General features: G+C 47.3%; 1 protein-coding gene across 1 annotated transcript in view; it reads left to right on the top strand.

The window, feature by feature from the left end:
- The window catches only part of LOC129851372 (poly(rC)-binding protein 2-like), a 173,041-nt gene that overhangs the window by 135,247 nt on the left and 22,005 nt on the right, over positions 1-15,789 (top strand). Inside the window, exons 11-12 of the mRNA XM_055917875.1 lie at positions 114-198; positions 3,562-3,614. Of these exons, the coding sequence (XP_055773850.1) occupies positions 114-198; positions 3,562-3,614 (138 nt within the window). The remainder of the gene's footprint in view (positions 1-113; positions 199-3,561; positions 3,615-15,789) is intronic.

Below are 15,789 nucleotides of genomic sequence, written 5' to 3'. Positions count from 1 at the left end.
CCCATCTGTCTGTCTGTTTGTCTGTCTGACTGTCTACCTACCCATCTGTCCTCTTGTCTCTCGCTCTCTTTGCCCGTCTGTCTCTGTCTGTCTCCCTCCTGTCTGTGTTTCAGTTGGCCAAGCTTCACCAGTTGTCGATGCAGCAGCAAGGCCTGGCCGCCCAAATGAGCCAGCAGCAAGCCAACTCTGTTATGCCTGGTACGTGGGGGGAGGGGGGGGACAAAAATGAGTTTTCTTTGGTCAATAGATGAGGAAGTAGCATTTCCTCTTTCCCTGCTCTTCGTCAGATGATCTCCATTCAGACATGCCTCATCATAATAAATGTACTGATGATTCATGAACGTATGAATCAGTCAGCCAGCACTGTAGAAGCACAACAAAGATCTATTGGAATGAATTGTTGTGTAGTCTAGTGGCTCAACAGGAGGGTAAACAGTAGCTTTTTGTGTAGTCTAGTGACTCAACAAGATGGTAAACAGTAGCTTGTTGTGTAGTCTAGTGACTCAACAAGATGGTAAACAGTAGCTTGTTGTGTAGTCTAGCGACTCAACAGGAGGGTAAACAGTAGCTTGTTGTGTAGTCTAGTGACTCAACAGGAGGGGAAACAGTAGCTTGTTGTGTAGTCTAGTGACTCAACAGGAGGGTAAACAGTAGCTTGTTGTGTAGTCTAGTGACTCAACAGGAGGGTAAACAGTAGCTTGTTGTGTAGTCTAGTGACTCAACAAGATGGTAAACAGTAGCTTGTTGTGTAGTCTAGTGACTCAACAGGATGGTAAACAGTAGCTTGTTGTGTAGTCTAGTGACTCAACAGAAGGCTAAACAAATGAATACTTCACTGTAGAAAGAGTGCCAAAATGACGTGTTTGTTTATACGCTTTAAATTCATAATGGGGTTTATTTACATGCTTTAAATGCATAATAGGAACACAATGATAGCTTATTCTGTCATCTGCTAAAGCAGGGTGAGAGAGAAAATGGGAGAGGGGAGGAGAGATGCAGAGGAAATGATCATTAGAGGAGACGCAATGAGAGGAAAAGAGGGGAGATGGAGAGATACAGAGAAGAGAGATTAGAAAGAGGAGAGGAGGCAGAGATGGAGAGGAGAGAAAGAAAGAAAGAGGAGAGGAGAGGAAGAAAGAGGAGAGGAGGCAGAGATGGAGAGGAGAGAAAGAAAGAGGAGAGGAGGCAGAGATGGAGAGGAGAGGAAAGGAAGCGGGAGATAAAGAAAGAGGAGAGGAGGCAGAGATGGAGAGGAGAGAAAGAAAGAGGAGAGGAGGCAGAGATGGAGAGGAGAGAAAGAAAGAGGAGAGGAGGCAGAGATGGAGAGGAGAGGAAAGGAAGCGGGAGATAAAGAAAGAGGAGAGGAGGCAGAGATGGAGAGGAGAGAAAGAAAGAGGAGAGGAGGCAGAGATGGAGAGGAGAGGAAAGGAAGCGGGAGATAAAGAAAGAGGAGAGGAGGCAGAGATGGAGAGGAGAGAAAGAAAGAGGAGAGGAGGCAAAGATGGAGAGGAGAGAAAGAAAGAGGAGAGGAGGCAGAGATGGCGAGGAGAGAAAGAAAGAGGACAGGAGAGAGTATTCTCACTGTGTTATGGATCGGGCGGTTATATTAAGTTGTAGATAAAAAAGTTAATCAGTCATGGCAATGTTATAGTCTATTAAGAAACACTGTTTAGAAAGCTAAGCTCTACATCCCGTCCTGCTGAGATGAGAGAGTAGAAACAGGAGAGTAGAGAGAGTAGAGACGGTAGAGACAGGAGAGTAGAGACGGTAGAGAAAGGAGAGTAGAGACAGGAGAGTAGAGACGGTAGAGAAAGCAGAGTAGAGACAGGAGAGTAGAGACGGTAGAGACAGGAGAGTAGAGACAGGAGAGTAGAGACGGTAGAGTAGAGACGGGAGAGTAGAGACGGGAGAGACAGGAGAGTAGAGACGGTAGAGTAGAGACGGTAGAGACAGGATAGTAGAGACGGTAGAGACAGGAGAGTAGAGACGGTAGAGACAGGAGAGTAGAGACGGGAGAGTAGAGACGGGAGAGACAGGAGAGTGGAGACGGTAGAGACAGGATAGTAGAGACGGTAGAGACAGGAGAGTAGAGACGGTAGAGACAGGAGAGTAGAGACGGGAGAGTAGAGACGGGAGAGTAGAGACGGGAGAGACAGGAGAGTGGAGACGGTAGAGTAGAGACGGTAGAGTAGAGACGGTAGAGTAGAGACGGTAGAGTAGAGACGGTAGAGACAGGATAGTAGAGACGGTAGAGACAGGAGAGTAGAGACGGTAGAGACAGGAGAGTAGAGACGGGAGAGTAGAGACGGGAGAGACAGGATAGTAGAGACGTAGAGACAGGAGAGTAGAGACAGGAGAGTAGAGACGGGAGAGTAGAGACGGGAGAGTAGAGACGGGAGAGTAGAGACGGTAGAGTAGAGACGGTAGAGTAGAGACGGGAGAGTAGAGACGGGAGAGTAGAGACGGGAGAGTAGAGACGGTAGAGTAGAGACGGTAGAGTAGAGGCGGGAGAGTAGAGGCGGGAGAGTAGAGGCGGTAGAGTAGAGACGGGAGAGTAGAGACGGGAGAGTAGAGACGGTAGAGTAGAGACGGGAGAGTAGAGGCGGTAGAGTAGAGGCGGTAGAGTAGAGGCGGTAGAGTAGAGGCGGTAGAGTAGAGGCGGTAGAGTAGAGACGGTAGAGTAGAGACGGTAGAGTAGAGACGGTAGAGTAGAGACGGTAGAGTAGAGACTGGAGAGTAGAGACTGGAGAGTAGAGACCGGAGAGTAGAGACCGTAGAGTAGAGACCGTAGAGTAGAGACGGTAGAGTAGAGACGGGAGAGTAGAGACGGGAGAGTAGAGACGGGAGAGTAGAGACGGGAGAGTAGAGACGGTAGAGTAGAGACGGGAGAGTAGAGACGGTAGAGTAGAGACGGTAGAGTAGAGACGGTAGAGTAGAGACGGTAGAGTAGAGACGGTAGAGTAGAGACGGGAGAGTAGAGACGGGAGAGTAGAGACGGGAGAGTAGAGACGGGAGAGTAGAGACGGGAGAGTAGAGACGGTAGAGTAGAGACGGTAGAGTAGAGACGGGAGAGTGGAGACAGTAGACAGTTTTGAGGCACTCGTTCTATGGATTCAAACCCAGTTCTTCAAACTTCTAAACTGAACAGGTTTCAGAGAGGTGACCGGATCCAACAGAAGGTTGATCACCAGAATATAAAGCGTTTGTGAGGTGTTATAATTTTGTGTTTTTTTACTATGTCACTCCCCATGTTATACCTGGGCTTTTACTGTGAAATACACCATGTTTTACTGTGTGATTTCCCATGTTATACCTGAGCTTTTACTGTGAAATGCATCATGTTTTACTGTGTGATTCCCCATGTTATACCTGGGCTTTTACTGTGAAATGCATCATGTTTTACTGTGTGATTTCCCATGTTAGACCTGGGCTTTTACTGTGAAATGCATCATGTTTTACTGTGTGATTTCCCATGTTAGACCTGGGCTTTTACTGTGAAATGCATCATGTTTTGCTGTGTGATTCCGTAGGGTTTACTTGACCTCTCTTTTCTCCCACTAGGAATGGAGTCCAATTCCCAGACCACATCACAGGAACTGCTCATTCCTAATGACGTAAGTGTAGCTAGCGATACTTTGTCTGCGATGGAAGATATATTGCCACATAACAATCCTGAACAAAATTATTCAGTCAGACACACACCCACTACTCATTCCAGAGCTGTTCTCTGATTCATTCCAATGTTGCCTCTAAACCCAACGGGCAAAACTGGGCTTGGAGTGTTGAAATGACTTCGTAACGATGTCAGCTCTCTCTCTCTCTTGTTATCTCGTTATCTCTGTCTCTCTCTTGCCCTCCCTCCCTCCCTCCTGCTTGTCACATTTAAAAGGCTCTGTGCTGTCAGAACAGAGCAGTAAATACAGCAACCAAAGGGCTTTCAACTGAGCCATCTTTCCACACAGTACAGTACAGCCCCGCCCAGCCCAGCCCTCCCCTCCCCAGGACAGCCCAGCCCAGGACAGTCCTCCCCTGTTCAGCCCAGCTCCTCCCCTGCCCCTCCCCAGCCTAACTCCACATGGCCCAGCCCCTCCCCCAGCCCCTTCCCTGCCTCTCCCCAGCCCAACTCCGCTAGGCCCAGCCCCTCCCCCAGCCCCTCCCCAGCCCAACTCCGCATGGCCCAGCATAGACAGTGTAGACTCTAGAGGTGGGGGAAGTAGCAGGACATAGTGCGGGGGGGGGGGGGGGGGGGGGGGGTGACACATACTTTAGACATGAGACAGAGTCAGAGCATGGGGCTTCCCGAACAAATTCCAGCAGCCACTGATATCACCACCCAACACTCCTGGAGAAGTGCCCTGATATGCTGGCCTTTGTTATTTCTGTCCCTGGATGTCAGAAGAGAAGGACTGCATGGTTCTGACGTTTACCCTAGTCATCCATCCTAGATATCTGCCAGGGCAGCGAGGATGAGGATAAACATCAAGACAGAGAGGATGAGGATAAACGACATGAGAGGGAGGATGAGGATAAACGGCATGAGAGGGAGGATGAGGATAAACGTCAAGGAGTATGAGGATAAACGTCAAGACAGAGAGGATGAGGATAAACATCAAGACAGAGAGGATGAGGATAAACGTCATGACAGAGAGGATGAGGATATACGTCAAGACAGGGAGGATGAGGATAAACGTCAAGACAGGGAGGATGAGGATAAACATCAAGACAGAGAGGATGAGGATAAACATCAAGACAGAGTGGATGAGGATAAACGTCAAGACAGGGAGGATGAGGATAAACGTCAAGACAGGGAGGATGAGGATAAACGGCATGAGAGGGAGGATGAGGATAAACGGCATGAGAGGGAGGATGAGGATAAACGTCAAGACAGGGAGGATGAGGATAAACATCAAGACAGGGAGGATGAGGATAAACGTCATGACAGAGAGGATGAGGATAAACGGCATGAGAGGGAGGATGAGGATAAACGTCAAGACAGGGAGGATGAGGATAAACGGCATGAGAGGGAGGATGAGGATAAACGTCAAGACAGGGAGGATGAGGATAAACGTCAAGACAGAGAGGATGAGGATAAACGGCATGAGAGGGAGGAGGAGGATAAACGTCAAGACAGGGAGGATGAGAATAAACGGCATGAGAGGGAGGATGAGGATAAACGTCAAGACAGGGAGGATGAGGATAAACATCAAGACAGGGAGGATGAGGATAAACGTCAAGACAGAGAGGATGAGGATAAACGGCATGAGAGGGAGGATGAGGATAAACATCAAGACAGGGAGGATGAGGATAAACGTCAAGACAGAGAGGATGAGGATAAACATCAAGACAGGGAGGATGAGGATAAACGTCAAGACAGGGAGGATGAGGATAAACATCAAGACAGGGAGGATGAGGATAAACGGCATGAGAGGGAGGATGAGGATAAACGTCAAGGAGGATGAGGATAAACGTCAAGACAGGGAGGATGAGGATAAACATCAGGGCAGGGAGGATGAGGATAAACGTCAAGGAGGATGAGGATAAACGTCAAGACAGGGAGTATGAGGATAAACATCAAGACAGAGAGGATGAGGATAAACGTCAAGACAGGGAAGATTAGGATAAACGTCAAGACAGGGAAGATGAAGATAAACATCAAGACAGAGAGGATGAGGATAAACGTCAAGACAGGGAAGATGAGGATAAACGTCAAGACAGGGAAATGAGGATAAACATCAAGAGAGAGAGGATGAGGATAAACATCAAGACAGAGAGGATGAGGATAAACATCAAGACAGAGAGGATGAGGATAAACATCAAGACAGAGAGGATGAGGATAAACGTCATGAGAGGGAGGATGAGGATAAACGTCAAGACAGAGAGGATGAGGATAAACATCAAGGAGGATGAGGATAAACGTCAAGACAGAGAGGATGAGGATAAACATCAAGGAGGATGAGGATAAACGTCAAGACAGAGAGGATGAGGATAAACATCAAGGAGGATGAGGATAAACGTCAAGACAGGGAGGATGAGGATAAACGTCAAGGAGGATGAGGATAAACGTCAAGACAGGGAGGATGAGGATAAACATCATGACAGGGAGGATGAGGATAAACATCAAGACAGAGAGGATGAGGATAAACGTCAAGACAGAGAGGATGAGGATAAACATCAGGGCAGGGAGGATGAGGATAAACGTCATGACAGGGAGGATGAGGATAAACGTCAAGGAGGATGAGGATAAACATCAGGACAGAGAGGATGAGGATAAACGTCAAGGAGGATGAGGATAAACGTCAAGACAGGGAGGATGAGGATAAACGTCAAGACAGAGAGGATGAGGATAAACGTCAAGGAGGATGAGGATAAACGTCAAGACAGGGAGGATGAGGATAAACGTCAAGACAAGGAGGATGAGGATAAACGTCAAGACAGGGAGGATGAGGATAAACGTCATGAGAGGGAGGATGAGGATAAACATCAGGACAGAGAGGATGAGGATAAACGTCAAGGAGGATGAGGATAAACGTCAAGACAGGGAGGATGAGGATAAACGTCAAGACAGAGAGGATGAGGATAAACATCAAGGAGGATGAGGATAAACGTCATGAGAGGGAAGATGAGGATAAACGTCAAGACAGGGAAGATGAGGATAAACATCAAGACAGGGAGGATGAGGATAAACGTCAAGACAGAGAGGATGAGGATAAACGTCAAGACAGGGAGGATGAGGATAAACGTCATGAGAGGGAGGATGAGGATAAACATCAAGACAGGGAGGATGAGGATAAACGGCAAGACAGGGAGGATGAGGATAAACGTCATGAGAGGGAGGATGAGGATAAACATCAACACAGGGAGGATGAGGATAAACGTCATGAGAGGGAGTATGAGGATAAACGTCATGAGAGGGAGGATGAGGATAAACATCAAGACAGAGAGGATGAGGATAAACGTCAAGACAGGGAGGATGAGGATAAACGTCAAGACAGAGAGGATGAGGATAAACGTCAAGACAGGGAGGATGAGGATATACGTCAAGGAGGATGAGGATAAACGTCAAGACAGGGAGGATGAGGATAAACGTCAGGGCAGAGAGGATGAGGATAAACGTCAAGACAGGGAGGATGAGGATAAACGTCAAGACAGGGAGGATGAGGATAAACGTCAGGGCAGAGAGGATGAGGATAAACGTCAAGACAGGGAGGATGAGGATAAACTTCAGGACAGGGAGGATGAGGATAAACATCATGAGAGGGAGGATGAGGATAAACGTCAAGAGAGGGAGGATGAGGATAAACGTCAAGACAGGGAGGATGAGGATAAACGTCATGAGAGGGAGGATGAGGAGAAACGTCATGAGAGGGAGGATGAGGATAAACGTCAAGACAGGGAGGATGAGGATAAACGTCAAGACAGGGAGGATGAGGATAAACGTCATGGAGGATGAGGATAAACATCATGAGAGGGAGGATGAGGATAAACATCAAGACAGGGAGGATGAGGATAAACATCAAGACAGGGAGGATGAGGATAAACGTCAAGACAGAGAGGATGAGGATAAACGTCAAGACAGGGAGGATGAGGATAAACGTCAGGACAGGGAGGATGAGGAGAAACGTCATGAGAGGGAGGATGAGGATAAACGTCAAGACAGGGAGGATGAGGATAAACGTCAAGACAGGGAGGATGAGGATAAACGTCAAGACAGGGAGGATGAGGATAAACGTCAAGACAGGGAGGATGAGGATAAACGTCAGGACAGGGAGGATGAGCAGAAACGTCATGAGAGGGAGGATGAGGATAAACGTCAGGACAGGGAGGATGAGGAGAAACGTCATGAGAGGGAGGATGAGGATAAACATCAAGACAGGGAGGATGAGGATAAACGTCAGGGCAGAGAGGATGAGGATAAACGTCAAGACAGGGAGGATGAGGATAAACGTCATGGAGGATGAGGATGAACGTCATGAGAGGGAGGATGAGGATAAACATCAAGACAGGGAGGATGAGGATAAACATCAAGACAGGTAGGATGAGGATAAACATCAAGACAGGGAGGATGAGGATAAACGTCAAGACAGAGAGGATGAGGATAAACGTCAAGACAGGGAGGATGAGGATAAACGTCATGAGAGGGAGGATGAGGATATACGTCAAGACAGAGAGGATGAGGATAAACGTCATGAGAGGGAGGATGAGGATAAACGTCAAGACAGGGAGGATGAGGATAAACGGCATGAGAGTGAGGATGAGGATAAACGTCAAGGAGTATGAGGATAAACGTCATGAGAGGGAGGATGAGGATAAACGTCATGACAGGGAGGATGAGGATAAACGTCATGAGAGGGAGGATGAGGATAAACGTCAAGGAGTATGAGGATAAACGTCAAGACAGGGAGGATGAGGATAAACGTCAAGACAGGGAGGATGAGGATAAACGTCAGGGCAGGGAGGATGAGGATAAACGTCAGGGCATGGGGATGAGGATAAACGTCAAGACAGGGAGGATGAGGATAAACGTCAGGGCAGGGAGGATGAGGATAAACGTCAAGACAGAGAGGATGAGGATAAACATCAAGACAGGGAGGATGAGGATAAACATCAAGACAGAGAGGATGAGGATAAACGTCAAGACAGAGAGGATGAGGATAAACGTCAAGACAGAGAGGATGAGGATAAACGTCAAGACAGGGAGGATGAGGATAAACGTCAAGACAGGGAGGATGAGGATAAACGTCAGGGCAGGGAGGATGAGGATAAACGTCAGGGCATGGGGATGAGGATAAACGTCAAGACAGGGAGGATGAGGATAAACGTCAGGGCAGGGAGGATGAGGATAAACGTCAAGACAGAGAGGATGAGGATAAACATCAAGACAGGGAGGATGAGGATAAACATCAAGACAGAGAGGATGAGGATAAACGTCAAGACAGAGAGGATGAGGATAAACGTCAAGACAGAGAGGATGAGGATAAACGTCAAGACAGAGAGGATGAGGATAAACGTCAAGACAGAGAGGATGAGGATAAACATCAAGACAGAGAGGATGAGGATAAACGTCAAGACAGGGAGGATGAGGATAAACATCAAGACAGAGAGGATGAGGATAAACGTCAAGACAGGGAGGATGAGGATAAACATCAAGACAGGGAGGATGAGGATAAACGTCAAGACAGAGAGGATGAGGATAAACGTCAAGACAGGGAGGATGAGGATATACGTCAAGGAGGATGAGGATAAACGTCAAGACAGGGAGGATGAGGATAAACGTCAGGGCAGAGAGGATGAGGATAAACGTCAAGACAGGGAGGATGAGGATAAACGTCAAGACAGGGAGGATGAGGATAAACGTCAGGGCAGAGAGGATGAGGATAAACGTCAAGACAGGGAGGATGAGGATAAACTTCAGGACAGGGAGGATGAGGATAAACATCATGAGAGGGAGGATGAGGATAAACGTCAAGAGAGGGAGGATGAGGATAAACATCAAGACAGGGAGGATGAGGATAAACGTCAGGGCAGAGAGGATGAGGATAAACGTCAAGACAGGGAGGATGAGGATAAACGTCATGGAGGATGAGGATGAACGTCATGAGAGGGAGGATGAGGATAAACATCAAGACAGGGAGGATGAGGATAAACATCAAGACAGGTAGGATGAGGATAAACATCAAGACAGGGAGGATGAGGATAAACGTCAAGACAGAGAGGATGAGGATAAACGTCAAGACAGGGAGGATGAGGATAAACGTCATGAGAGGGAGGATGAGGATATACGTCAAGACAGAGAGGATGAGGATAAACGTCATGAGAGGGAGGATGAGGATAAACGTCAAGACAGGGAGGATGAGGATAAACGGCATGAGAGTGAGGATGAGGATAAACGTCAAGGAGTATGAGGATAAACGTCATGAGAGGGAGGATGAGGATAAACGTCATGACAGGGAGGATGAGGATAAACGTCATGAGAGGGAGGATGAGGATAAACGTCAAGGAGTATGAGGATAAACGTCAAGACAGGGAGGATGAGGATAAACGTCAAGACAGGGAGGATGAGGATAAACGTCAGGGCAGGGAGGATGAGGATAAACGTCAGGGCATGGGGATGAGGATAAACGTCAAGACAGGGAGGATGAGGATAAACGTCAGGGCAGGGAGGATGAGGATAAACGTCAAGACAGAGAGGATGAGGATAAACATCAAGACAGGGAGGATGAGGATAAACATCAAGACAGAGAGGATGAGGATAAACGTCAAGACAGAGAGGATGAGGATAAACGTCAAGACAGAGAGGATGAGGATAAACGTCAAGACAGGGAGGATGAGGATAAACGTCAAGACAGGGAGGATGAGGATAAACGTCAGGGCAGGGAGGATGAGGATAAACGTCAGGGCATGGGGATGAGGATAAACGTCAAGACAGGGAGGATGAGGATAAACGTCAGGGCAGGGAGGATGAGGATAAACGTCAAGACAGAGAGGATGAGGATAAACATCAAGACAGGGAGGATGAGGATAAACATCAAGACAGAGAGGATGAGGATAAACGTCAAGACAGAGAGGATGAGGATAAACGTCAAGACAGAGAGGATGAGGATAAACGTCAAGACAGAGAGGATGAGGATAAACGTCAAGACAGAGAGGATGAGGATAAACATCAAGACAGAGAGGATGAGGATAAACGTCAAGACAGGGAGGATGAGGATAAACATCAAGACAGAGAGGATGAGGATAAACGTCAAGACAGGGAGGATGAGGATAAACATCAAGACAGGGAGGATGAGGATAAACGTCAAGACAGAGAGGATGAGGATAAACGTCAAGACAGGGAGGATGAGGATATACGTCAAGGAGGATGAGGATAAACGTCAAGACAGGGAGGATGAGGATAAACGTCAGGGCAGAGAGGATGAGGATAAACGTCAAGACAGGGAGGATGAGGATAAACGTCAAGACAGGGAGGATGAGGATAAACGTCAGGGCAGAGAGGATGAGGATAAACGTCAAGACAGGGAGGATGAGGATAAACTTCAGGACAGGGAGGATGAGGATAAACATCATGAGAGGGAGGATGAGGATAAACGTCAAGAGAGGGAGGATGAGGATAAACGTCAAGACAGGGAGGATGAGGATAAACGTCATGAGAGGGAGGATGAGGAGAAACGTCATGAGAGGGAGGATGAGGATAAACGTCAAGACAGGGAGGATGAGGATAAACGTCAAGACAGGGAGGATGAGGATAAACGTCATGGAGGATGAGGATAAACATCATGAGAGGGAGGATGAGGATAAACATCAAGACAGGGAGGATGAGGATAAACATCAAGACAGGGAGGATGAGGATAAACGTCAAGACAGAGAGGATGAGGATAAACGTCAAGACAGGGAGGATGAGGATAAACGTCAGGACAGGGAGGATGAGGAGAAACGTCATGAGAGGGAGGATGAGGATAAACGTCAAGACAGGGAGGATGAGGATAAACGTCAAGACAGGGAGGATGAGGATAAACGTCAAGACAGGGAGGATGAGGATAAACGTCAAGACAGGGAGGATGAGGATAAACGTCAGGACAGGGAGGATGAGCAGAAACGTCATGAGAGGGAGGATGAGGATAAACGTCAGGACAGGGAGGATGAGGAGAAACGTCATGAGAGGGAGGATGAGGATAAACATCAAGACAGGGAGGATGAGGATAAACGTCAGGGCAGAGAGGATGAGGATAAACGTCAAGACAGGGAGGATGAGGATAAACGTCATGGAGGATGAGGATGAACGTCATGAGAGGGAGGATGAGGATAAACATCAAGACAGGGAGGATGAGGATAAACATCAAGACAGGTAGGATGAGGATAAACATCAAGACAGGGAGGATGAGGATAAACGTCAAGACAGAGAGGATGAGGATAAACGTCAAGACAGGGAGGATGAGGATAAACGTCATGAGAGGGAGGATGAGGATATACGTCAAGACAGAGAGGATGAGGATAAACGTCATGAGAGGGAGGATGAGGATAAACGTCAAGACAGGGAGGATGAGGATAAACGGCATGAGAGTGAGGATGAGGATAAACGTCAAGGAGTATGAGGATAAACGTCATGAGAGGGAGGATGAGGATAAACGTCATGACAGGGAGGATGAGGATAAACGTCATGAGAGGGAGGATGAGGATAAACGTCAAGGAGTATGAGGATAAACGTCAAGACAGGGAGGATGAGGATAAACGTCAAGACAGGGAGGATGAGGATAAACGTCAGGGCAGGGAGGATGAGGATAAACGTCAGGGCATGGGGATGAGGATAAACGTCAAGACAGGGAGGATGAGGATAAACGTCAGGGCAGGGAGGATGAGGATAAACGTCAAGACAGAGAGGATGAGGATAAACATCAAGACAGGGAGGATGAGGATAAACATCAAGACAGAGAGGATGAGGATAAACGTCAAGACAGAGAGGATGAGGATAAACGTCAAGACAGAGAGGATGAGGATAAACGTCAAGACAGGGAGGATGAGGATAAACGTCAAGACAGGGAGGATGAGGATAAACGTCAGGGCAGGGAGGATGAGGATAAACGTCAGGGCATGGGGATGAGGATAAACGTCAAGACAGGGAGGATGAGGATAAACGTCAGGGCAGGGAGGATGAGGATAAACGTCAAGACAGAGAGGATGAGGATAAACATCAAGACAGGGAGGATGAGGATAAACATCAAGACAGAGAGGATGAGGATAAACGTCAAGACAGAGAGGATGAGGATAAACGTCAAGACAGAGAGGATGAGGATAAACGTCAAGACAGAGAGGATGAGGATAAACGTCAAGACAGAGAGGATGAGGATAAACATCAAGACAGAGAGGATGAGGATAAACGTCAAGACAGGGAGGATGAGGATAAACATCAAGACAGAGAGGATGAGGATAAACGTCAAGACAGGGAGGATGAGGATAAACATCAAGACAGGGAGGATGAGGATAAACGTCAAGACAGAGAGGATGAGGATAAACATCAAGACAGGGAGGATGAGGATAAACGTCATGAGAGGGAGGATGAGGATAAACGTCATGAGAGGGAGGATGAGGATATACTTCAGGGCATGAGAGGATGAGGATAAACATCAAGACAGGGAGGATGAGGATAAACATCAAGACAGGGAGGATGAGGATAAACATCAAGACAGGGAGGATGAGGATAAACGGCATGAGAGGGAGGATGAGGATAAACGTCAAGACAGGGAGGATGAGGATAAACATCAAGACAGGGAGGATGAGGATAAACGTCATGACAGAGAGGATGAGGATAAACGGCATGAGATGGAGGATGAGGATAAACGTCAAGACAGGGAGGATGAGGATAAACGGCATGAGAGGGAGGATGAGGATAAACGTCAAGACAGGGAGGATGAGGATAAACGTCAAGACAGAGAGGATGAGGATAAACGGCATGAGAGGGAGGAGTAGGATAAACGTCAAGACAGGGAGGATGAGAATAAACGGCATGAGAGGGAGGATGAGGATAAACGTCAAGACAGGGAGGATGAGGATAAACATCAAGACAGGGAGGATGAGGATAAACGTCAAGACAGAGAGGATGAGGATAAACGGCATGAGAGGGAGGATGAGGATAAACATCAAGACAGGGAGGATGAGGATAAACGTCAAGACAGAGAGGATGAGGATAAACATCAAGACAGGGAGGATGAGGATAAACGTCAAGACAGGGAGGATGAGGATAAACATCAAGACAGGGAGGATGAGGATAAACGGCATGAGAGGGAGGATGAGGATAAACGTCAAGGAGGATGAGGATAAACGTCAAGACAGGGAGGATGAGGATAAACATCAGGGCAGGGAGGATGAGGATAAACGTCAAGGAGGATGAGGATAAACGTCAAGACAGGGAGTATGAGGATAAACATCAAGACAGAGAGGATGAGGATAAACGTCAAGACAGGGAAGATTAGGATAAACGTCAAGACAGGGAAGATGAAGATAAACATCAAGACAGAGAGGATGAGGATAAACGTCAAGACAGGGAAGATGAGGATAAACGTCAAGACAGGGAAATGAGGATAAACATCAAGACAGAGAGGATGAGGATAAACATCAAGACAGAGAGGATGAGGATAAACATCAAGACAGAGAGGATGAGGATAAACATCAAGACAGAGAGGATGAGGATAAACGTCATGAGAGGGAGGATGAGGATAAACGTCAAGACAGAGAGGATGAGGATAAACATCAAGGAGGATGAGGATAAACGTCAAGACAGAGAGGATGAGGATAAACATCAAGGAGGATGAGGATAAACGTCAAGACAGAGAGGATGAGGATATACATCAAGGAGGATGAGGATAAACGTCAAGACAGGGAGGATGAGGATAAACGTCAAGGAGGATGAGGATAAACGTCAAGACAGGGAGGATGAGGATAAACATCATGACAGGGAGGATGAGGATAAACATCAAGACAGAGAGGATGAGGATAAACGTCAAGACAGAGAGGATGAGGATAAACATCAAGACAGAGAGGATGAGGATAAACGTCAAGACAGGGAGGATGAGGATAAACATCAAGACAGAGAGGATGAGGATAAACGTCAAGACAGGGAGGATGAGGATAAACATCAAGACAGGGAGGATGAGGATAAACGTCAAGACAGAGAGGATGAGGATAAACATCAAGACAGGGAGGATGAGGATAAACGTCATGACAGGGAGGATGAGGATAAACGTCAAGGAGGATGAGGATAAACATCAGGACAGAGAGGATGAGGATAAACGTCAAGGAGGATGAGGATAAACGTCAAGACAGGGAGGATGAGGATAAACGTCAAGACAGAGAGGATGAGGATAAACGTCAAGGAGGATGAGGATAAACGTCAAGACAGGGAGGATGAGGATAAACGTCAAGACAGGGAGGATGAGGATAAACGTCAAGACAGGGAGGATGAGGATAAACGTCATGAGAGGGAGGATGAGGATAAACATCAGGACAGAGAGGATGAGGATAAACGTCAAGGAGGATGAGGATAAACGTCAAGACAGGGAGGATGAGGATAAACGTCAAGACAGAGAGGATGAGGATAAACATCAAGGAGGATGAGGATAAACGTCATGAGAGGGAAGATGAGGATAAACGTCAAGACAGGGAAGATGAGGATAAACATCAAGACAGGGAGGATGAGGATAAACGTCAAGACAGAGAGGATGAGGATAAACGTCAAGACAGGGAGGATGAGGATAAACGTCATGAGAGGGAGGATGAGGATAAACATCAAGACAGGGAGGATGAGGATAAACGGCAAGACAGGGAGGATGAGGATAAACGTCATGAGAGGGAGGATGAGGATAAACATCAACACAGGGAGGATGAGGATAAACGTCATGAGAGGGAGTATGAGGATAAACGTCATGAGAGGGAGGATGAGGATAAACATCAAGACAGAGAGGATGAGGATAAACGTCAAGACAGGGAGGATGAGGATAAACGTCAAGACAGAGAGGATGAGGATAAACGTCAAGACAGGGAGGATGAGGATATACGTCAAGGAGGATGAGGATAAACGTCAAGACAGGGAGGATGAGGATAAACGTCAGGGCAGAGAGGATGAGGATAAACGTCAAGACAGGGAGGATGAGGATAAACGTCAAGACAGGGAGGATGAGGATAAACGTCAGGGCAGAGAGGATGAGGATAAACGTCAAGACAGGGAGGATGAGGATAAACTTCAGGACAGGGAGGATGAGGATAAACATCATGAGAGGGAGGATGAGGATAAACGTCAAG

Source organism: Salvelinus fontinalis, chromosome 3, assembly GCF_029448725.1.
Source record: "Salvelinus fontinalis isolate EN_2023a chromosome 3, ASM2944872v1, whole genome shotgun sequence".
Lineage (NCBI taxonomy): Eukaryota > Metazoa > Chordata > Actinopteri > Salmoniformes > Salmonidae > Salvelinus > Salvelinus fontinalis.
Note: the sequence above shows the minus strand (reverse complement) of the source record. Positions and strands in the feature narration are given on the sequence as shown.